We start from the raw sequence: 23,670 nt of genomic DNA, 5'->3' as shown, positions 1-23,670 counted from the left end.
AAACTGGGACTGAGTTGTGTATGTCCAAGGGCTGGAACCCCCTGGGAATGTGCTGGGAATGCACTGGGAATGCACTGGGTGCTGGGCTGCTCCCAGAATTGTGTCTAATGCCCATTCAGGAGGTGACTGGGGAGGTTGCTGAGCTCTGTGACTGTCCCGCCCTTCCACTGCTCCACGCTGATACCTGCCAAGTCTGCAGGACCAGAGTGGATTATTAGGCAGAAGTCTTTCATTCTTTGAGTTTAGGTTCATTGGCAGGGTGGTTGGGGTTTTTTCTGTGCAATCAAAACAAACCTGGCAAAATCTGCACCTATTTTCTGTACAAAGGCTGGGGACTCTTTTAAGCGAAATAACAAACTGTCTGAGCCTTTATAACCCACTAAATAGGGCAGCTGTTGTTGGAGTGGTGTTCCAGCAGCACCCTTTATTCCTTCTTAGAAAGGAGCTCCTGTGTTTTGCAAAGCTCTCCTCTTATCTGTACTCATCTGCACCTGATGCAGCTAATAAAAATGCAGCAGATTTCAAATTTGCATACATTATTTTGTAATTGCATGCTTCCAAGTGTAACCCACCAAAAGCATTCGTGTTTGGGCGATGTCGTGGAGGATGTGGTGATGGACATCTTGGATTTTCTCCGAAAAGGAGGAGCATTTCCTGCCAGTGTGGGGTGGAAACCTGAACCCGAGGGAGCACTGGGCATTTCTGCTGCGCGCAGGAAGGAGGGCCAGGATTTCCAGCCACTGACACTAGAGACAGCTTATGCTGTTTTTGTAGTGTGTTTTCCCTGTATGCCTTTACCTTAGGTGCACTTTGGGCTCCTTGAACTTCCCAGAGACTCTTGATAAAGGGATTGGATTTTTATCGTCTGTCGGTACTGAATGTAAAGTCTCAGAGGCGGCTGCAGGAGGGGGGAAGCACACACGTGTATTAGCAAATCATCTCGCATATTGCTGCAGGCAGACCTCCCCGTGTCTGCCTTTGCTTGTGGAACAGGGAATGGTCAGGAACATTCCTAAAGTTGTGATGAAGACATTGGGTTTTCACGTAATGATGTTTTGATGAGGAAAGATGAATCCTTTCCACCTGATTTACCTATATTGTCTGCCAGCTCCCACAGTGTTTTGTGTTGCTTGTTGGGGTTTTCCTCACTCCTGCCCTTGTGCTGGTACCTCCCCGACTACTTCCTTAGGCTGCACACACCTAAGGGTGTTTCTGGCAACTTTTGTCAGCTCTAGCACAGGACACTTGCTGGGGTGGGAGGGAAAGGCAGCCTGGCAGGACTAGTTCTGCCTTGGAAGGAAGTAGTCACAGCTCCTGGAAGTAGTTACAGCTCCTGGCAGGCGAGTCCCGACTGGTGATAAGATGTCACGGGCAACGGCTGGTTCTAATAAAGGAGAAGGGTATTGCAGCGCTCCTCCCTTGCAGATATTTTAAGGATGCCGTCTGTACTGCTCCAGTAGCTCCTGCTAGTTTGTTAGGACTCATTATAGAACTTACCAATCCAATAGGAATACAATTAACAGCAATAACCTGAGCCTTTGGGCAAAAGGGTGTATGTAAAAGAGAGTGTTTTCCTCCTCAGGTGCAGTGCCTGGATAGAGCTGTTGCTTGCATGAGGAACAAAATTAAAATGCATCTGCCTTTTGCTCAGTTACTGCTTCAGAGGCAGCAAAACCAGGAGAGTGAGCCAGATTGTTTTTCCATTTAATCATCTGTGCAATTGCTAATTAAGTTCCTATTGCCGGAGCTTTATTAACGCTAAAGTTGTGAAAGGCAGGAAGAACACAGTTTGATTTTTTTTCCCAGCTGATGGCTGAATGTGAAGAACTGACCATTTGCAGAAAGCTGTTGTTCCAAAATCTGAAATTACTGAGAAGCACTTGAATGCTAGAGCATCATCTTCACACTGGCTTTTTGGTTTCTAACCCAAAGCCATTCCTGCAGCCTAGTTGGCAGGCTGTCCTTAAGAACTTTATAATCCAATTAGCATCCAGTGCAGTAATAAAGCATTTGAGCAAATGGAGGGAGTTTGTCTTTCAGTGACTTGCGACAGTGCGTTTGCAGCAAAGGCTGTGAAGCGCATGGTGCGCTCCTCTCAATGGTTCTGTGGATTGCTGGGCAGTGGGAGGAGAGCTGCCAGCCCCTCCAGGAGGTGCTGTACCTGCTCTGGACAGCTCTGGCTGCTTCCCTGGAGGAAGGAGCCATGCTGGGCTCTAGGTGGGTGTCCATCCCCCCTTGGGCACCTGTGGGTCACGGGGTGGTGCTGGCCACAGAAGCAGATGGCGCAGTAAATGTTTGGGGAAAGGTGGTGCCCGAGGACAAGGTAAGCTGAGCCACAGGGAGGTGAGGTAGAGCCTCTGGCAGGCGGCGACAGGGCTGGGTTGGGCAGCCTCTCACTGTGTTACGGAGCAGCACGTGGGGTGGGTGTGAGTAGCTGATTAAACATCTGAGCTTTCTTTCCCCCCTCCCTGCTTTTTGCAGCTCTCCATGAATTCCCCAATGACATCTTCACGAACGAGAACAGGAGACATGGAGCTGTGGTCCTGCACGTCCTCTGTGTAAGTGTTGTGACTTTGCCTTTCTTCTCCTGCTGCCATGGACAGGGCCCAGTGTGCTCCAGAGTTCTGATTGAAGTTATTTTCTCTTCGGTGCATTTTCATCTCCTGTGTGGACTGTGAGGTCAGGGGTGTGATAGTTTTTGTTCTTGGGATCTTCTGATAAAAGGGAGTCAATAATGGGAGGATGGTTTAAACTTGTCTCCTGCTTTCATTTCTTCTGTAGACACCGTTAACATGTCAGGCCGTAGGAAGGAGGAAGTTGTCTCTGAAAATGGAACAGTTTGGCATCTTTAGAATGAAAACTAAATGTCAGAGATCTAAAAGATGCAAGATTTCTGCAAGCAGTAACTCTGGAACACTCAGCAATGTATGGGATAATGTTATTGACATAGAAATATCCGTGGGGTTACATGGATTGGAAAGTTTGCTTTATCAGCTCTACGCGTTACATTAGAGGCATTCTTAAGCAGCCAAGAAAATGCCCACTTCTAATGAGTGTTTAAAAGCTTTTAATAATTTTTAGTCAGCTTAAATGAGCAGTCACCATTAGCTGTGAGAAGTGATTCATGATTTCTTTTTGAGTATAAATTAGATTGTATTGTGTATTTTAATGTGGGCCCTCTGTGTTAGGATTTTATTTTGGCTAAATGGCTGCAAAAATTTGTTGAGTAACGTTGCTATTGACTGTGCCTGGCAAGTTCAAGAATCCCAAGTTTCCATGGGAACATTGAGCTTTGAGATGTTTTGGAAACTGAGCACTGGGCCCGAGCTGGATTTTTTTATCACCCACAAGAATACTCCTAAGAATTCATATGTGAATTCGGTTCTGAATGCGCTGAATGTGCCTTTAACGTGTATCAAAATGGAGTCTGGAGGACAGAACTGTCCACTTCAGAATAAAAGGAAAAATCTGTTTTTAATGAGAAGTGGAAAAACAACCACTGTCCCAGCAGAAATGTACTCAGCTTCTTCCCTTCTAGCAAGGCAGCTCCCTCGATCCGTCAGTGCCCCATCATTCTCCGTAGCAGTATTGTGGACTTAGGAAGATTTACTGACCACTCTTTGTCTTGTGGTCCCTGAGGTGCAGGACCTGGCCGGATTCAGCCCCTCGAGCACTGGGGTAGCTGGGGACAACCTCTTGCCAAAGAAGAAAGTGATACTCAGAGAAAACAGACAACTGTCAGCATTTAGCACCCTGCCTCTAGTCTGGGTTGGAAGGGGTGGTCTTCGTACAGGGGTGATGAGCCTCCAGTTCTGTTTTGTACCTCCTGGAAATAGTTGCCAAACGTGTGATGAAATCAGAGCATAAGTAGAAATGCACTTTTTGGGGAAAAAAGGATACAGGCACAGAGTTTCATTGTCTCCACCGAGGTTTTCCTCATGGGTTTGAGGAAACTGGACTGTAAAAGGGGCTCTGTAATCGTAGGGAAAACAATGCAGTGATGATTAGAGGTCATCATTGTGCTTCTCATGTTAGTGACCTCCCCTGAAACAGTTTCTGTTCATTTCAGTAAAAATGTTGTTCTTTCTCCCCTGCCCCTTTGCCCATACTTTCATGTTTATTTCTGAAAGACATCGAGGCAAAGCTGGTTTACCAGAAGGAACGGGACAAAAGCTATCACTGGGACCTTGGGGGAGTGCAGGAGGCTTCCCAGGGCATCTTCTCCCCACTGTTTAATAGGAGGGAAAAGAGACCCCAGCATATCTTCACAGTGGGGCTGTGTGAATTACTGAACACGATCTGATGCTTCACAAAGATGAAAGTTAGTCCCTAGACGCTTGAAAAATCTAGGAAAAAAATGGGCAGTTCAGCAACAGTTTTAGGCCTGAACTGAAAATACTTTGGTTTGAAGAAAAAGTGGGCCACTGAGGGCCTATTACAGGTTGGAGTCACTGTTTAATTTCTCCTGGATACTTTTTCAGAGCTCATCAGCTGACTGCTTCACTGCTGTTCATTATCTCCATGTCCCCTCTGAGAAGAGGCTGAGCTGCTACAGACAGTAACTGCCCACTAAGTCACTGGTTTGGGATGTTCAGTTTGGAGGGGCCAGGGTCTGCATTTTAAGTCTGGTGCCGTTCCTGCAGCCTGGGAGCTCCCCAGCACCTGAGGGCTTCTTTTTGCAATCTTAACATTGCCGTTTGTAGAATCATAGACTGGGCTGGATTGGAAGGAACCTTAAACGTTACCCAGTTCCAACTCCCCTGCCATGGGCAGGGATGCCTTCCACTGTCCCAGGTTGCTCCAAGCCCCGTCCAACCTGGCCTTGGACACTTGCAGGGATCATGGGGCAGCCACAGGTTCTCTCAGCAGCCTGTGCCAGGGCCTCAGCACCCTCACAGGGAAGAATTTCTTCCTAATTCCCAATCTACCCTTGCTCTCTGTCAGCATGAGGCCATTCCCCCTTGTCCTGTCATTCCAGGCCCTTGTCAAAGTCCCTCTGCAGCTCTCTTGCAGTCCCTGTGGGTACCGGAAGGCTGTGTAGTTGTTCTCTTAGCCTTTTCCTGGTTTCCAGTTTGTCCCAGCTGATGTTCCCGCGCGGACCTTCAGCCCTGCCGTGCTCAGGGGCATTGGCACCCGTTACCCCCTCGAGACGGGAGGGAAATGGCTTTGCTGAGAAATTCCCAAGGTTTTGGCTGACAGCTGAGAATGGGGGGGTTTGGGTCTCTGCGATATCCTGGCGTTTCTGACAGCACAGTGTTGCTTCCCCTTTTCCCAGCTTTCTCCAGCAAATCTGGAGTGCGGTGCCAGGATATGTTGGGCTGCCAGCACGAGGAGCCTCTGCATGGTCAGAGTTGAGCCTGTCCCTGGGCAGAGCTGGGCCCTCCACGCTGAGCAGGGTGGAGGAGCAGTGTCTGTGCTCAGCCATCCCTCCTGCTCCTGGCTGGCCACTGCTTCCTGTAGCCATGGGAACGGGGGCTCTGACAGGCACCTGCCTCCCTCCTGCGAGGCACTCGGGAAATGTAGGTCGCCCTGGACAGATCCTGTCTCTGTCTATTTCTGCATCGGGTCAATGCCCAGACACATCTCATTTCTGCAGCACAGAGCTGTCTCCCCGCGGGGCGATTTCTCCGGTGCCCTGGCCATCCGTGCTGATACCGTGTGAGCACTGCCGGGCACATGGTGGTACGCAGGCTGCTGGCCAGGGCAAACCCGGGCTCTGTGGCTTCCTGCTTTGGTTGGGGTTGTTTAATTTCCCTGCAACAATGGGGTTTCGGGTGGGTTTGTAATGCAGGCAGAGTTGAGGAAAGCCCCGTGCTTGGTTAACGTGGTTTCAGGGGTGGCCCCTTGCTGGTCCTACCCTCCCCCCAGGGCAGGGGGTCTGTGGGGCAGCATCAGGGACAGTCACCTCGGCCTTTCCCAGCCCCCAGGAAGAAGGCAGGGCTATGGGGATGCTTGCTCCTGCAGCGTTATGCTCTCTTGTGAAAAGCTTCTTTAGCTCAGTAAAGCGAGTCTAAGTTCGAGTATGACGACTGCCACGGCAAGCTCAAAGGACTGCTGGACAAAGATGAAAAATGGCCATTTCTGTCCTGTGCAGTGGAGCAGGTATTTTGAGTAAGATACTTAATCACCTTTGATGCATGTTTGTTTGTTAGAATCATCATTTTAAAATCGGTCCTAATGTAGTACTTAATCTGGCATTTATAATCCTTTTATGCAGGGCCATTGCATTTTCCTAATTTTCTAATACCCTTTGGGGGAGGAGGACTGAGTGTCTTTTAAGTGTGTTGCCTGGCTAAAGACTCCCACATCATCACTTGGAGTGATGCTGGGGCTGAGACTCGTTTTGTGTGTTGTGTCCTCCATGTTGTGCTCTGCTGCCATTGCACAGGCCGTGTTCTGTGTCCCCCAACCACTTCCTTTATTCCCAGTAGCAGTTTCAGGTGGAGCAGGCTTTAGTTTGTGCTGCCCTGCTCCTTCCTGGAGCTGCTGCTGCTCCCACGGTGCCTGTGAGGATAGGGGGAGTGTGTGCTGATGGAAAAATCCGTGGGATCTCAGGATGACTTTGGTGGGAGATGATACCTCCTCATCGGCTGCTGAGTGTCTCAGCCGTGTGCTGTTGGCCTTCTCCTCACGGGACATGCCGTGCAGACTGGCCTTCCTGATGCTGCTGCCTTCCTCCCTCTTGCATAAAATAGCCCCCACTGGTCACTGGTCTCTTTCCAAGTCTGGCTTGACATTAAATTCAATGTTTTGGTTGTGTTCCTGCTGGCCCAAGCTCTAAATATTGCTTTGTTTTGCCTGTTTAAAAAGCAAACAAACAAGAAAGGCCCCACCAAAAAAACCCCAAAGAACTTCCAAGGAAGTAACAGTTACTGCCTCCATGTGTTCACTGACTGTGGGTAGCTTCCAGTGGTTTAGTGTGTGAACAAGGCTGGGGTTTAGCCAGATACTCCTTAGATTCTGACGCTTTACACTTCATTGCACTCCAGCCACTTGAATAAAATTAGGGGAGACTCACAGCCAAAACCAGCTTTGCAACAAGGTCGTTACAGTAAATGCTGGAGCGAACAGGTCAGCGTGGGCTCAGCATGGTTGGTGCTCTCAGCCTGGTGTTAGCAATCATCCTGAGGAGTACAGGAGGTTTGGCTCCATGCTTCCAGCTCCTGCAGCGGGGTGCCAGTCCCCACTGCTCCGGGGGGATGAGCAGGAGCCTGGCGGGGGCGGGCAGTTCCTTCCCATTTGTTTTTCCCTTCCTTACTCATTTCAGTGCCCTTTTTGCCTTTCGTCTTGTACCTGATCCTACTAATGAGAAGGCATGAGTGGACAAGAGCAAATTCCCTTGTCACCCTTGAAGGTTGTTGTTGCGCCGTCTAAAAACCAGGACACTGTGAGATTCCACTTTAATACCTGCCCATGGGTGTTGGGAGGTGGAGATGCTTTGGCAGTCCTGCATGCGCTGGGAGCAGTACAAACCCTCTCCTGGGATCATTTGAATGTGCATATAAAAATTCAGAGAAGGAATTTTCTAAACTGAGGAACTGGTGGGCGTCGTGCCCCTGGTGCCTCTGGTGAGCACCGCAGGGCTCGGCTTGGTCTGAGGGCACCTACAGACGGTGCAGTGCCGTGGGTGGGGGCATCTGGGGTGAGCTGGTTGGGCTCTGGGACACATGTTGCTGTGGTGGCTGTCTCCCCTCGGCCCCCCTTTCCTTGCCTGCCTCCAGGAGGTGCAGGAAGAAATGCCAGCAGCCCTGTGCTCCGTGGGTGTGGATCGTGTCAAACGGAGAGGACACGCTCACTTTACAGGGATGATGCTGATGGACAGATTAGCGTTCTTGAGAGGCATTACTGTGTGTTTGGGCAGGACAGCGAGGGCACAACCCACTGCAGATTAATATGATTAGCAGATCAAAAATCCAGGCTGAAGTTAGGCAGCCACTGTCCCTTGTATTTCAGTGGAATTTGGCCACATAGCTCTCCAGGGCCGCTTCTGATCCTTGTTCCTTTGATGCACAATGCCTGCCAGCCGCTTGCTTCCTTTATCTCTGTTCATACAGTTGCTATTGTTGTCAGCAGCTGGTGCTCCCTTTGCAGGATCAGGTTCTTTGCTGCGCCTGATAGAGTTGGAGATCTGGAATTTTACTTACTCTTGTGGTCCTCGGGGCTGTTTTGCAGCGTAAGATTTTCAAAAAGCCTGAGTTACACTTATTTGTGTTTATGAGGAGGGACAAAGGAGCAGAGAAACTGTCCAAGTGGCATTCTAGCACCTGTTCCTCAAGATTGTGTCAAGTTCATTGGTTGTGATGAAATTCCCATCTCTAATACTGAAAAAAAATACACTTGAATTATTTTTGAGCTCCAAAGGCTTTCATGGCTGAGATGCACAGTAATTACTGGCTTTTTGCAGCAAAGTTGTAATTCTGGCAAGTTGGAATTGGTGTTTTTGATGCAGTTGGGGGATTTAGACCTGTTTCTGGAAAATCAAAACAAGAACAAAAACCTGGAGGCCATTTTTTTTGCTGCTTTCTCTCCAGAAAATAAATACTTCAGTCTCCTCCCCATCACCTGAGCTTCTGCAGGACTTCAACCACAATCAAAGCCAGAGGATCTGTTGGTGACGTGCTTGTAACGGGGATTCCCTAGGATTAAGACACTGTTTTTCTACAAATATTGGCCACTTCTCTCAGCTGTGGTTACTTACTGGAGCTGCACTGCTTGTAGAAGTAACTCTGTGCTGGTACTTGGCAGGTGTCCCCGAAAAGGCGGAGCTGTCTCTGAACCTTCTAGCAAGGCCACTCCGCTTGGACAGGGCCGGTTTGCGCACGGCTGCTGCAGCGCGCCGTGTCCCAGGCGGGTGCCGAGAACAACCTCTCTGTCTGCACGCCCAGCATTTGGGCACCTCTGTGGCCGTGTGTGCTGCGGCAGGAACCTGCCAAAGGGAGGGAGTGAGAGCCAGGATGGAGGGCAGAGCTCTGGCAGCACGCGTGGGCAGGTCGTTCCCGGCTGCTGTGGGATGCGGTGCTGGGAGCACTGCAGAGCCCGGCGCTGCCTGGCCGGTGGGTCCCCAGAGAGTGCAGTCCTGCTTCTCTCCCCCTTCCCTGCTGCCCCTTGGCTTTAGAGCTTTGCTGGGCTCTGCAGGGCCGCTCTGCTCCCCGCAGTGTGTCCTGCCCTTGCTCCTCTGCCTCTCCGTATTCCCAGCTCCGTTCCTTTCCTGCAGGCCTGTCTGTGTGAGCGGGTGCAGGAGCAGCCTCTGCGGCCTCGGGGCTGTGCTCTGCCGGTACCTGGCATGCTTTTCCCCTGGTCTTCCCCTATGCCAATGGGTGTTTTCCTGTCCGGTGGCGGTCAGTGTGTTGAGGTGGGGAGTGAGATCCTTCCTTCCCTGGGGCCACTGTGGGCCGGGTTACGCTCCAGGGCTTTGCTGTGTGGATGTGAGCCACACTGTGCCCTTTGCCTCTCGGGGCAGAGATCAGGCCCCCAGCACATTCTGGTTAACAGTACAGAAACATGGGTTAAATGCTTCTTGTGTGAAATTGAAGAGCTGGCTGGCTCGGTGTCCTTTCGAGTCTTGTGTTCCCCCTTGGTTTCATTTGTTCCTATGTGAAGTTCAGCAGGATGTACCACTGGGACCCAGGTGACATGGTGGGGCGCTTCAGTCGCAGAAAACAAGCTCCTTTCCCCTTTGTCAGAACACTGGATTTCACAAATTACCCCTCCAGGGTTTAGATTTTCACAGAAGACAGTTATTAAAATGCCTTGCACTGCACAACGGGGGGAAAAAAAGAAGGCAAAAATACTTCAGTGTGGCTTAGCAATGTCCAGAGAATTAAAAAAAAAAAAACAAACCCAAAAAAACCCCAGTCTTTACGGTGAAGATAAAATGTTGGCAGCTTTTGATAGTTTGTAAGAACTTTTGGATAAATACTTCACAGTCTTTCAGTTGAATCCCGGATAGCTCTATGAATTCATCTTGATGAGAGCGTTTTATTTTCTTGATGAGTCTATGCCAAATCAACCCTGAGTTGTGTTGGGATGCTGCTGTTCAGTTCTGTGTGATGGTCTCCAGACTCAGCCTTTTCTCTTCTCCACTGCAGGCCGTGTACATGTTCTACGCGCTGGCAATTGTCTGCGATGACTTCTTCGTCCCTTCGCTGGAAAAGATCTGTGAAGTAAGTGTTAGATGTTCCTTCCTCGTGAGCTGCTTCCACAGCAGTTCTGGGGAGCCTCAGGGTGTGGTGATGGTGTATTTACTGTTGTCCTGCAGTGTTGCTCGTGCTCCTTGTCTCGTTGCTCAACGCGACGTGTGCGCATTGACTCAGCCCCCTGTCCTCCCTCGCAGGACAGGCTCTCCAGGTGCTCCGAGTGTTCACACTGTGGTGGTTGCTGTTGCCTCTCGTTTGTGTGCCTTTGCAGATGTTTCTTCAGAAGCACCAGGCCCTAGCCTTAGCTGACACAAATGGAAACCTCTGGTGATTTACCCCAGTAGAGATGACGGGTCTTGTACCTTGCCCTCCAAGTCATGGCTGTCATACCTTCTGTTGTGTGGGCGTAAGTTGTAAAGCAGCAGGGACAGCTAGGTCGGCTGTAAAGAAGCTTGTGAATGCTTCCAGCAATTGCAAGGGACTCTGTTTCTCTGGGAAGGTTGGGATGCCTAAATTTTAGAAGACAAGGAGTACATTTCAGCCTAAATCAGCTCAGGCAGCTACAGAGAGAACACAGAGCACATGCCCAGAGTTACTGTGAGCCATATCTGCTGTCAGTTCCAGGCAGTGAAATCTTTGTGTGTGGAAAGTCTGGTTTGGTCTTGGCGGTGAGAGGTCTGTGTCATTTGTAGGAGATGCCTGCCCTTGTGCCTGGGGATGAGTGTCATCCATCAGGGCGTGGGCTGTGCTGGCCCTGGGAGAGGTGTGGAAGTTGGCAGGACAGGTCATTTGTGCTGACAGCTCTGATGGAAGCCATCTCTAAACTAACCTGACGTTTGTAGTTCAGCACCCTGCTCTGTGGGCCTTCTTTGCATCATCAAGGAAAAAAGTCTCCAGGAGATTCCACTGTTTTGGTGCTTAAGTATGGAGGTAACTGAAGGGTAACAACACGAGGCAGGAACTTCTGGCCTGCAAAGTTGCTGCACCGCCTGGGGCTGAATCTGGAGAACCCCCCACTGTGAGGTTCAGGAGAGGGAACATTGGGGTGGATGTGGGGATAGGAGATGCTGGGGATGTAGACATGCTGAGCTCTTTAACCTCCCCTCTCCCAGGCAAGTGAACCTCACTGGGAAATGTGGCTCTAGAAACTGGCTCAGGTGGGTGCCTGTAGATGAGCAAAACCTGAGCTGAGTGAGCAGTGTCCAGGACAGGCTTGTGTTTTGGGATGCTGTTAATACACCCAAGGGCAAGCCAGCCACCCAGAGGGAGGCAGGAAGGCAGGAGATGGAGGGAGATTGTTGTTTCTCTTGACTGAGCACCGATGGTTAAATACCGCCCATGAGTGTGTTTTGATTGAGCCTCACTCATGGCCCAGAGGCCTGACCTGGGTCTGTGGAGCACTGGCTCCTGTTGCAGCTCCGCCAGGGGCTCTGAGTGGCCATGGACAAGCTCCATCGCTTCCCTGAACCTCTGTTTCCTGCACTGCTCAGTGGAAACGTTATCCTTGACTGTGTTTACAAATGACAATAGGAAGCACTGGGCATAGTGTTAACAGTTCCTAATTTCACTGGTGGTAAACTTCATTGTCACAAGCAGGGGACTCGCAGGCTGCAGAGGTCCCTCTTTCACAGTCATTAACTCTTCTGCATATGCAGGATTTGTGTGTCTCTACCTGCCCCAGAAGTTGGTTAAACAAGTGCCAGCCTTACGGTGCCATTTGTTCTTCTGACAAATTCTCGGATGTGTTTGAGTTTGTACAGACATCTGATGCCTAAAAAGCAGACACCCTCCCTTGTGTGATTTGCTGCAGTATTTGCAAGCCCCTGGGCCCTCGAAGGCAGTTTTTGCTCACCCAGATCTTTGCTTTTTCGGTTATTTGTTGTCTTCTCACAACAATTCCTCACGTGCCCTGGTGGTTCTGAACCATTCTGATATCCAGCACCACCGGTAAGATGACGATAACAATTTTCATTCAGCCATGTGTAAAAGAGAAAGCTCAGCAATTGAACACCAGATCTGGAGTACTTGTATTGGGAAGTTACTGTCCAGGAGAAAGGTGCAGTGTGATTGGAGATTATCAAAATGGGTCGTAGAAACGGATCAGACCTGAACTGTTCTATTGCTCTTGCTTGACTCTCTCCCAGAAAGGTTGTTACCTACGTGTGGTCAGTGGATAGAGTTACCCTCCCTTAGGGGCCGGGAATATCTGTCGTGGAATCTTCAGAAAAGGCTGCTGTGAGGACTTCTGCACTCTTGTCTCTGTGCAAAGGTGCTTTGGCAAGGATGAAGCAGCAGAGGAGCCCTGAAGTGTTGCAGGGGAACGAGGACAGAGGGAGGCTTCCTGTGTCCTGACAGGCTGGGGGGGCTGCCTCAAAAGCCAGCGCTGCCAGGGACACTCCAACCACCCTGGGCTGCCTTCCCCGTGCTCCTGGCTGCCTCTCCTGTGCTCCCACAGTGGCAGCCGCTGCCTTGGTGTAGTAACAGCTGAGGAGTGGTGGCCGTGTGGCAGGAGCCGGTTGTTGCTCCCCTTCAACAGGGGAGGGTGCCTTGTGGCATCTGCTGAGCAGCAGCTGGTGCAGATGGAGCAGTGGGAGTGCAGACAACATAGAGGGTGTAATTAACCAAGGAAATCTTTGGAAGCAGTATGTGCTGATGAAGTTTTCATAGAACAGTGGGTGCTTTCCCTTCCTGAAACCCCCGTATTTTAGACAGTCCCTGGGTACTGCTGGGGGACAGGTACAGGAGGTTAAGTGATGTAGCCCAGGAGAAAGGGGGATAAGGAGAGGGTAAATGTCCAAGGCGCAAGTAGTACCAGGGAAGGTGGCTGGGGTGCACCAAGCCTGAGCCCCAGCCCTGCCATTTATGGGCCAAAGGGCAAGAGAGAAGGTGTGTGTGTGTTGCTGGGGTCATGGAGCAGACAGACCTGTGAGTGGTGAAGCTGCCTTCCTGTTGTGTGGAGTGCTGACCTTCCCCTCCTCTCTAGAGGTGTCACTGGCATAACCTGCCCTCTCTGCCGGGCCGCGCTGACTTCAGTAGCCCGTGCCTGTGGTGGCTTTTCCCCTGCACTTGACCTTTTGTTTACGCTAAACTTTACAGGTATCCGCTCTCAGCGGGCAGTTTAACGTTGGGAGTGGGATTCCTTCAGCTGCTCAGTGTGGTAATCAGTGACTCTGTGTTTCTCTGCAGCGCTTGCATCTTAGCGAAGATGTGGCTGGGGCGACTTTCATGGCAGCAGGAAGCTCTGCTCCCGAGCTGTTCACATCTGTCATAGGTAAGGAGCCTGCTGCTGCTGCTGCTTCCCAAAACATGCACGTTTCCCTGGCTGTTTTCAGAGCTGAAATGGGATTGCTGCATGCCTGCAAGGTTTGTTATAATCCCTCCTGGGCACACATGGGACGGACTGTGGGGAGTCCTCACCAGGTGAAGTGACTCTGAGAGCGCCATTATCTCGCAGCAGGGCTTGGATGTGACCCTGCCGAGCCAGGACCAGTGGACACCTCACTGTAGCTGCCCATTAGCCAGGCTGCACCTACAGCCTTATCCTCTCCTGTCTGCTTTCCTACCCCATCTGCCACGCCAGCTCCAGGGCACACTGGGAAAGGATTTCCTCCAGCCTCCTGGGTTGGTACCCTGACACACTGTTCACGTCCTCAGTAGCAGGTTCTCTGCCATCTCCTCCCCTCTGGTTAGTCTTCCAACATCACTTTTCCCTAGAAAAGCCAGAGTGGGGAGGAGAGGAGGATTTGAAGTGCTTTATCACAGCAACAAGTTGGTCAGAGCATCACACTTCCAAAGTGACTCTCCGCTTATGGGAAGTGCGATGAAGGGATTCAGCAGTCCCTAAGTGTGCAAAACCCAGGAAACTCTCGTGGTGCTCCCACAGCTGTGAGGGGAGGGGGGGCTGCAGGCAGCATTACAGAGTGATGCTGTAGCTAAGCACAAGGGTGAAGTGTTCCTGCAGTTTGACTCACCCACATCTCTGTTGGCAGGGGATCATCAGGGCAGCAGCTGGGAGGGTACAGAGGGCTCTCCATCACCAAGCAGAATTAGTTCTCAGCTCAGATACTCTGTCTCTAGACACTTGTCTTTCAGTCACGGCTGCCAGATGCAGAGCACGAGTTAATTCGTGCAAAGCTGTGTGCTCTGCGGAGAGGTCTGATTACACAAGCAGAGCCTTAACATTTGGGAACTTAAACTGGACCGAGTTGGGGTTGTCTTTCATTTAAGGGTAGTGCAGGGTGATAATAAAACCAGGTTGCTTCAGGCGACTTAGAGAAGCCCCGCTGGTCATCAGATCATTTTCCTGCTATGGTGTAACCCGTGTCACTTGGTGAGTGCTTCTGTGTTTCTGAGAAAAAGATGAAGTTGGAAAAAATACGTAAACTGCACTGGCCAGATAAATACTGTTGGAACCTTAAAAGCAAGTGGTGAATTTGAACAGACTGACACCAGCTAGCAGGTAGATGGAGTGTTATTTTTAGGCTGGCTTTCTAAGGAAGGGGTTTTGTGCAGCACCGTGATGCATGTGTCTGTCGGTTCATCTCCCTCACCGTTATCCTCATTGGCCAATTTTAACCAAATTTGACAGAAGAGCTCAGAAAAAAGCTTGTAACTTAGCCCCATAACTCATCCTGAGCTTGTGAGTAGCTGTGATGGCCAGACAGCTCTGAACCATCTCTGGCTTCTGCTGAAGCTTCACCCCTCCTGAAGCCTCTTGGGGTGGGGATACGGGAAGGAGTAGAGCACTGGTCAAGGAATGTCTTATGGGAGACAGTTTCCTGCAGATTTGTGTCCAGCCAGCTGCTCTCACGAGCTTGCAGTGTTCTATGGTGTGTACTGCTGTAATGTTGGGTCACAAGACCAGGAAGTTAGTAACTTAGATGGGTCTGAGGTACTTGGTTCCTGTCATACAACCCATCCAGGTCCCCTCAGAAAGCAAGTCTCTGCAGTTTGCACCATGAAATGTGAGAAAAAGTGGCAGAACTGGTACCTGCCTTTAGATTCATTAACTGCTCTTTCCCATTTACACGGTTTCTCTTGAACGTATTTTTCAGGTGTTTTTATCACAAAAGGAGATGTAGGCGTTGGAACCATCGTGGGCTCGGCTGTATTCAACATCCTCTGTATTATTGGCGTGTGTGGGCTTTTTGCAGGACAGGTGAGAGCTTTTAATGAGTCCTTACAGTTCTTGCTTTGCCCTGTGCCTTGGCTGTACTGCAAAATCAGATGCCAGGTTCACAACCTTGCCACAAATTTCTCTGGTTTCGTTGTTCCTCCCGCTTTTTTGAAATGAAAAGCAGAGCAGCAAACGTCAGCTCGGGCGTTTTGAGCTGCCCAAGGTGTGTGGGTGGGCAGAGGAATAAAACGCTGGTTGTTTGCTCCCAGCATAGTTTGTGACTGTTCTCCAGCGTGTCAAACCGCTTACGACAACACAAGCTATTCATCTGAAATTAAAGTAATTAGGTTGTGAGATCTGAGCTGCTGTCTGAATTGCAGACATGATTGACTGTATAATTAAGCACCTGAATCTGCATTTACCTTCGCACTTGCCAACGTGCCAGGTATTTTTACAATCTCATAAACGTTCTTTGACGTGTTACCATGTAGGCTTACTTGTAAAGAGTTGCGGGGTCATGTTCTCAACACAGGGCAGTGGAAGAGGAACTGAGGAGAAGAGACCTGGGTCAGTCTGGGAAAGCATGCAGAGAGAGGGGGCTTTCCTTGTGATCCAGTTCTGTTTTCATTAGCAGTGAACTTCTACAGGCTGACAGGGAACATTTTCAGTGTGAGGGGGCCTTGGGATAAGGTCACAGCAGCGCCTTTTAACCAACCACGTGTCCTCATTTGCACAGAACATGCAGCTGGCAGCTGCAGATGCTCAATGTGTCAGTGGTTCTGCTGCAGCTCTGTACTATGAAAACCCAGTTAAATGAGGTAAATTTTTAATGACCGAAGCCTTCCCAAGGGCATGAGGCTGTGTTCCCCAGAGGTGTTCTCCTGTCATCAACAGGACTTCCTTCTCAGGCTGCTTTTTTCATGCAAATGAAGGTGAATAGCATGTGTCTAGCATGGTGGCAGAGGAGCCAGCTCTGATTTTTACTCTCCACAGTATTTGATTGCATGCCTCAAACCTGCTAAAAAAAATGGCCACAAACCACAGCTTTTGGTGGAAAAGGCCTGCTAGAGCTCGGGGCTTGACAGAGAAGGTCAGTCTTCTCGAGAGGCCTTTTACAGGTGGGAGATCCTTGTTTCAGAAGGATGTAACACAACCAAAATGCTCTTGTAAACGCCTTCAGCCTTCCAGCCGTGGTAGCTTTCAGAAGTTCAAGTCATCCTAAGCACAGTCTGCATGTCTCTTTCAAGCCAAGAGTTGAGATTTTGACTGCTTTGCCCCATCTTTGTTTTCCTTGACTCTGCTGGTGATTTGTGTGTGGTTTTGTCAAGTCACATAACCTCTGTTTGCTGCAGTTTAATCCTCAGAGGGTGGGTGAGCACTGGAATGGCTGGCGTCACCATGTGGAACTGTGATTTTAGTGAGCAAGTAAGAAATCTCAGTGTCAATAATTCCAATGTTTTAGATAAAACTCTGGATCAGTTTGTGCTTTTCATTGTTTCCCACTCCCAACCTTTCACCAGAAAGTCATTCCCTTTTAGTGGCGTGATTCATCATTTGTTTTGTGTTAGTATGAATAGTAATTGGTTCTATTACCAACAATGTCTCTACAGAGGCACTCACATAGGTGGTAAATTTGGTTGTTGGTGAGATTTCTGTCCTGCTGGGGACCTGGATCTCAGTATTTAGTTGCCAGGTGAGCCTGGGGGCTGGTTGTTGGTCAAAGCTGCTTGCTGTGCTCCAGGATGGGTTTTTTTGGGCTCAGACCTGTGGAGTGAGCAGCTGGAGCCCTCAGATTTTCAGATGTATTGTCCGTGGGCTGGGAATCCCAGAGCTCAGACCTGCAAGGGCCTTCTGCTGTGTTTCCAGCAGCACTCTTTTAGAAAGCCTTCTTTTGGTTTGGTTTTTTGGTTTGGTTTTTTGTTTGTTTTTTTTTTTTGACTGGTAAACAGTTGAATTGTAAAATATGGACCAGCTCTCTCCAGGATATGTTTTATTTTTAAATCAGGTTGTGGTTTGCATGTGCCTGTGTTGGATGTTTTGTTCTTTGGCTTAAGAAAATACTGGGTTTGGTTACGTGCACCTTGTTTAGAAAAAGAAACAGATGTGCAGCCCCAAAAAGCTGGTATGCATTTGCTTGAGCACCAGCCCTAATTGTTGATTCTTCCAAGCCTTTCACTGGCTGTACGTGCACACTTTTCAGAATAAATCAGAATAAGCGTCCCACTGCTGGAACAGGAGAAGGGAAGCGTGCCCACGCCTCTGTACGACACTGCACACCTAAAAAAGGCATTAAAAGAGCATTGTGAGGGTTGAAAGTCAAACGCTGAAAAGTTAGAAAATAGCAGTGTTAGGGTTCCCTGCGCACCCTTAATTTGCCCCCCCGGTGCGTGTGCATTGTTATCCAGGCTTTAATTGCGGGGTCCCTTGCCGGGCTCTCCGTGGGCTCCCTGCCTCCCTCTGCACACAGAATGGACTTTGCTCACTTAATGAGCAGCTACTCAGGATTTTGTTTTCTCTTATTGTTCGCTTTGTGCCCTTCTGCCTTATTTACCAGGCTCTATTCAAGCCCTGTTCCAGAGGCAGAGTTATTAGTTTCCTCTTGAGTTTCTGCCGATCCCATCGCTATTGTAGCTGAGCAGTTGATGAGCAGTTAATTAAATTTCCCCAAAGCTCTGTGAGACGAAGCGATGTTTTAAAGATGGGGAAACAAAGCACAGAGAGATTAAATAAAAAAGAATAACTTGTCGTTTTAGGGGCCAATTAGAGCTGGCACAGGCCTTCTCCTTCCCCTGGTGCATAGCATTCTGTGGCATGCTCGCGGGTCCTGGCTCCAGGTGCTGCTCCCGCTGCTCCGCAGGGGTTTCCTTGCTGCACTGGCCTTGGTTTGAGTGGCCCAGCTCTCCTCAGGAGCATTCAGCCCCTTTCGCCTTATGAGCCCCTCTTCTCCTCACTCCCACTCATGGTCCACCTTCCACAGGGCGCCGCACAGAATGTTTCCGTCCTGAGCCCTGCCCTCATCCCTAGGGCTGTTCTTGTCCAGAACCAAGCAAGTGACTTAACTGAATCTCCTAACATTTAGTGGTTGCTTTTGCCAGTGGGGTGGTGTTCCTTCTAGTCACTCCCCCTCCATCTTTTGAGGCTGGGTAGAAAAGATTTCAGCAGATTCTTCCTCTGAGTCATGTATCCACCCATAGCTGTCTTTTGAGCATCCAGCTTTCTTCCAATGGTCTTGATCCTTTCTCCTCTCCCCACTCCTCCGCTCTATGTCTCCTTGGCTGGACCTCTCCTGGCTAATGTTACCCATGCCAGGGAGGCACCTCTTGAGGTACAGGAGTCTGCTCTGCAGCCAGGGAAATCATATTTTCCACTGTTTTCGTCTCCTCTAGAGATTTTGGGCTGGAGGGATTCAAAAGGCGACAGTGGATGCAGGCTGCCCGTGTGTTTGATGGCCAAATGAGAACCCTCCAGTAAAAGCTGGATTTTCTAAACCAGCATCCACACTCTGAAAATCAGAGCTTTCAAATTATACCTTAAACTGGGCCTCTGCAGAAGCAGAACTTCATGTCTGGTGTGTGTTGAGGTGTCTGACCAAGGCATGTTTGGACAGGGAGCTCAAGCTGTCCCCACGGATGGTGAATGCAGGCCGTGTGCCTGTGGCAGTGAGCCTCAGAAGCTCTTCCTGCTTTCTTCTTGTAGCCTGTTGAAATACTCTGCATAGCACACGCATCCAGGCAGTAGATGCAATTTTTAAGCTGTAGATGGTTTCAGTATATGGAAATATGTTAGGAGCTGTCCTCGTTCCCCTACCCGCCTGTGCAGTGCAGGTTGGATGTGTCTGCAGATGTTTCCTCCTCTGTCCATACACCTGGGACACCAGCACGTCTCCCTGCAGGTAGGCAGCTGCTAAGGCACACAACCCAAATGTTGTTTTTTAGCTGCTGTGTCTGCTTTGCTTCCTTCTGGCAAGGGGGGAACGAGGAGGTAAGAGAACACTGAGGGAGAAGGAAACGGCAACAGATGCAGCCCTTCAGACAGCAGTCCAGCAGCATTCACGGGGACACATGCTGGATAGCAGCGAGGAGGCTGCTGTCTGCGCTGTGATGGATTGTGTCGGGCTTTTTCCACACTTGCAAGCCAGCTGGGTATGGGGAGCTTGACCTTAGCCTGGGGTCCCCTCCAGGCCTTGGTTGCTCTGTCCTGTCTTCTCTCACGCTCATGTTTGTGCTTCACAAGCTCTCCCCTCCTTCCCCTGCCCTCTCACTGTCCTTGGCGGCAAGGACACGACATTCTCGGAAGCAGTCCTTGCTTAATTCAGCTCTCATTCAAGCCAGCACAAGCAGAGTTTGTTCAGTTTTGGACATTCCCCCATCCGGATTCGTCTTGTTTTTGCAGCTCTGCTGCTCTCTCCTCACCATCCTGTCCCACTCTGTCCTCTCCCAGCACTGACCCCCAGCCTTTTGCAGCATTGCAGAGGAGGATGGAGGGTGAGAAGTGCCTAAGTGGGAGCAGTATAACCATGAGTTGCAAGTCACTCTGGCATTATCCTGTAATTTTGAATGTGCGTGGCTTGACTTGTTAATTAGTATTTAACTGCTGTGTTTGTCAGCTGAGTCCAAGTTTCTCTATTTTACCTTTCCCCAGACATAGACAGGCTTCTCTGGGTGGAGCAGGGGACCAGGAGTGCTGGGTTGTGCCACAGATGTTCTTCCAGTTACTTGTTCTGTCAAGGGGTCCGGTTGGCGAGGCATCATTCCTCAATATACTGGAGCGGAAAAGGGCTGACTGTCTGACCTGCCTCCTTCTGTTCCAGTGGGATTCTTTTACCTCAGAAAGTAAACTAAATTCAGCAGGCTCTCCTCTGTCCAGGTCACAGAACACTTGTGCCAGCCGAGGCACCTCTTGGAGTTATCAGCTGCTGTGGGTTAATCTGTGGAAAACAGGCCTGAGAAATAGTGTTAGGCATATTGACGAGGACGCTAAACGGAGTTTAATAACCTGGTAGAACATTTTCTAATGAAGCAACTGGGACTTCTGTAATCTTTTTTACCCCACTTCTGCCATTCAGCCAGCTTGCATGCCTCTTAATCTTTTAAGCTTCAATTTTACTCGCAACTCAGACTGCAGTCGTTACCGACTTTCAGTTTTATGATTGCATTCATGAGCTTTTTTATTTTCTTCTCCTCAACTGTGGAGGAGTTTTAAAAGGGAAGAGTTGGAATGCTGTTGCTTTTTTCTTCGTTGTTCTGTGACCATCGGTGGAAAACATGTGAAACTCTTGGGAAGCAGTTTAAGGAGAACTTAATGCCAGCTGCTGGGACTGTTCACTGCTCTCACAGCCCAAGGCACATTGGGGTTTGGTGCTGGCCTGATCTTTCACTGACAGGGTGTGTGGCAGACATGGGACAGACTAATAAGTCAGACTGAAGCAGTGCCAGAAGCCAAGGCTGTGGTCCTTGGGTACGTACCTAGAGCTGCTGGCATGGCCGTGCTGTGTGAAAGCCCAGGTACAGGGAAAGCAGAGGGAGGATGCTGGCAGTGCCATTCTCGCTGTCCTGTGGAACATCAGGCGGTCTGTAAGGTGCTGAGACTGCAGCCGGGGCAGAGAGGTGTGGATGGAGTTTCAGGATAGAGAGGCACCCTTAATTCAGAGATGCATGCTGCCCAAGGCAATCAGAAGAGTTGCAAATGGATTCCTATCAGCATCAAACCAAGGCCACTTCCTAATTGCCGCAAAACACCATCACCATTTGAGGTTAAGTTTTCTCTGTCAAAATTTACACACAGATCAATACTGTGGATGTGCCATTTGTAGGATTTTTTTTCTCAGATCGTTTATAGTGTAAAAGCAAGGCAAATCACAAAATCTGTTTCTCACTTCCGACAAGGACTGGCCAGTCTGAAGAGACTGGGAGATGTTTACTCTGTGCACGCCTTCCTGTCTACAGCTGTCCTTGAATTCTTCTGTGGATCCTGTGGTCCAGCAGAGGCCTTGGGGTCCTGCTGCTTCAGCTCTGTGGGAATCTGAGCTAAAGAGACATGCTGGTCCAAATAACTCATGGATGATTATGACTACCAGTTGAGCAGGGAAATATTTTTGGCTTTGTCCTGAGGTTTGGAGAGTGTCCACTGTTTCCATTCTGAGAATGTCACAGAGACAGATTGCTGCGGCAGTGATGAAAATATCAAGAGAGGCTTAAAAAAGCAGACATTCTTGGGGAAGTAATGAGAATAGATGGAGCTGGTGCTCAGTGTACGGACTGGGAGCCAGAGTGACAACCGAGCTTTGCAGGGAATGGCAAGCCAGAGGTGAAATTAGGGGGCTGGTAATTGGAAGGAGGCTTTCATCACAGCAGCTCCCTTAGATCACGGCTGCTTTAACTTTCTGAGAGAGACAGGTATTTTAAGGTCTGGATTGTTCTTTGGCCTGACCCTTGCTCGTATTTAGTGCTTTGCTGAAGCTGGGAGTGGTGGTTGGTATTGGTCAAAGCCTCAAGCAAGCCCTAATGCTGCATCGTGGGACCCTGGCATCTTTGGCCAGGATTATGGTCTGGAGACTGAGCTGGATACTCGTAGGTTCCTGGGATATTCAGACATGACCATGGGGTATAGAGGGAGTGTCGCTTAGTCCGGGATGTCCTGCTGTGCCGTCAGTCCCAGCACGGGGGCCTCTGGCCGATGCTGGCTGCCTGCTGGCTTTCCTGGGACTCTGCACAGGCAGCAGTGGCTTTCCGTGCAGGAATCTGTCTAAAATATCTGCTGTGGCAGAGCGGTTCAGTGTGCCAGGAGGGGGTGTGGGACCAGGATTCCTACTGTGCTGGGAGATGGCACTTCTGAGATCCTGTTGGACCTGCTTGGCTGATTCTCTGTCTGAATTATGGATGTGTCAAAGTGCCAGCAGGAACCCACCACCCTTCAAACCGCACCAAGTCTTGCGTGTGTCTCCCAGGAAAGGTGCAGAGGCTCTGCAATGGCTTCTTGCTGACAGCCACAGATGGATCTGCGGCCTAATTTAATGTAAAGATCAATACAAGTAAGGCACTGTCACACTCTCACATTAATCTGTGATGCTTCACTGATACCATGAGCAGTGAGAGTGAGCAGGCAGGTGGCCGGGTCCTTGGAATTACCCGAGCTGAGCAAGGAGTTCTTAAAATAATCAGCTGCAAAGTTTAAAGGCAGAGCTTGTGCCCCGTCAAGGGAAACAGAGAAGCCCTGAGAGACTGGTCTCTCTCTCAGGGCTGTCCTGAAACATCAGGCCCTGACAGGTTCTCCAAAGGCAATCAGGGATGTTTGGCTTTTCAGGGATCGTAAGGCAGTGTGAGCCCAGCGGGCAGTCTTTAAACAAGTCCGGATTGTGTTTCTCCTGGTGTTACGTTTGGGGAGGTGAGGGAGCGGGACCCACACAGCACTGAGCGGTGTCCCCACAGCACCTGGGAGCTGTGCAGGGGCTGCGTCTGGGTGGGTGAGCGGCACAACACGTGCGTGTCCTGGGGCTCCTCTTGTCCTCGCCCTCTTCAGCGTGGCTCAGATCCTTCAGCTGATGGGCCCTGCTGTGGCCCATCTCTGAGCAGACGTGGCACTCGGGGACATGGGCTGGCGGTGGCCTTGCTGGCGTTGCTGGGGGGACAGTTGGGCTCGGTGAGCTTTGAGGCCTTTTCCTACCTAAACAGTTCTGTGATTCTTCAGACCACTGCTGGCTTTTGTCTTCCCATCCTCTTCAGAGATGAGAGCTGATACCTGAGGTAGAGCACTTTTTATTTTTGTGTCATTCTAAATGCATAAGACGTGGATTAACTGCAAGGTATGGCCAGCCTGATTCCCAGAAAATCTATCCCAGACCTCCACCTGAGTTCACTGCTATCTGTAACAGTGGCCAACAGCTGGTCGTTTCTCTTGCTTTGGCATGAGATCCTGCTATGTTATCACGGGGCTGATTTGAAATTGCATTGAGGGTTTGCTGAACAGTAGTGTCAGGAGCACAGCCCCTTCTGGAGGGGACCCCAGCAGGCTTCAAAAGGCCCCTCCTGGGCTCCGAGGGCAGCTCCTGCAAACCAGGAGCAGCGTGTGAGGAGGTTCCACCGCACGTCTGGCTGCAGCTGATCCAGGGGGCTGACACAGTGCGCTGCTGGCCGGCTCTCATGGGCCAGGGGCTTGCAAGGGATGGCGGTGAGCAGCAGCTTTGCCAGGCAGCACAGACAAACGCTCGAAAGCCAGATCCCAGCATCTGTTAGGGTGGTGTGAGAGCTTCCCTAATCACTTCTGTGCAGTCCACATCAAAGAGGGGCAGGATGAGGTCTGACTCGGATTCTCGGCTTCTGGATGCCTTTTGACGGTGGTGGATTCACTGCTGGCACATCTCTGTTGACCTCCGTGGGCTCTTTAGGCTAATCGCCGCAGGGATTGTCTCTAATCTTTTGA

General features: G+C 50.2%; 1 protein-coding gene across 3 annotated transcripts in view; it reads left to right on the top strand.

Annotated features, from left to right (window-relative positions):
* Nucleotides 1-23,670, top strand: part of SLC24A3 (solute carrier family 24 member 3) — a 109,326-nt gene that overhangs the window by 54,947 nt on the left and 30,709 nt on the right. For 2 of the 3 annotated variants that reach the window (XM_069008754.1, XM_069008753.1), the window contains exons 3-6: nucleotides 2,482-2,558; nucleotides 10,089-10,163; nucleotides 13,323-13,407; nucleotides 15,191-15,294. In XM_069008754.1, coding sequence (XP_068864855.1) covers nucleotides 10,098-10,163; nucleotides 13,323-13,407; nucleotides 15,191-15,294 — 255 coding nt within the window. In that variant the 5' untranslated portion in view covers nucleotides 2,482-2,558; nucleotides 10,089-10,097. Of the gene's footprint in view, nucleotides 1-2,481; nucleotides 2,559-10,088; nucleotides 10,164-13,322; nucleotides 13,408-15,190; nucleotides 15,295-23,670 lie in introns of those variants that run through there. The other variant, XM_069008752.1, reaches the window with a different exon arrangement.

This window comes from Aphelocoma coerulescens, chromosome 3, assembly GCF_041296385.1.
Source record: "Aphelocoma coerulescens isolate FSJ_1873_10779 chromosome 3, UR_Acoe_1.0, whole genome shotgun sequence".
NCBI classification, from domain to species: Eukaryota; Metazoa; Chordata; class Aves; order Passeriformes; family Corvidae; genus Aphelocoma; species Aphelocoma coerulescens.
Note: the sequence above shows the minus strand (reverse complement) of the source record. Positions and strands in the feature narration are given on the sequence as shown.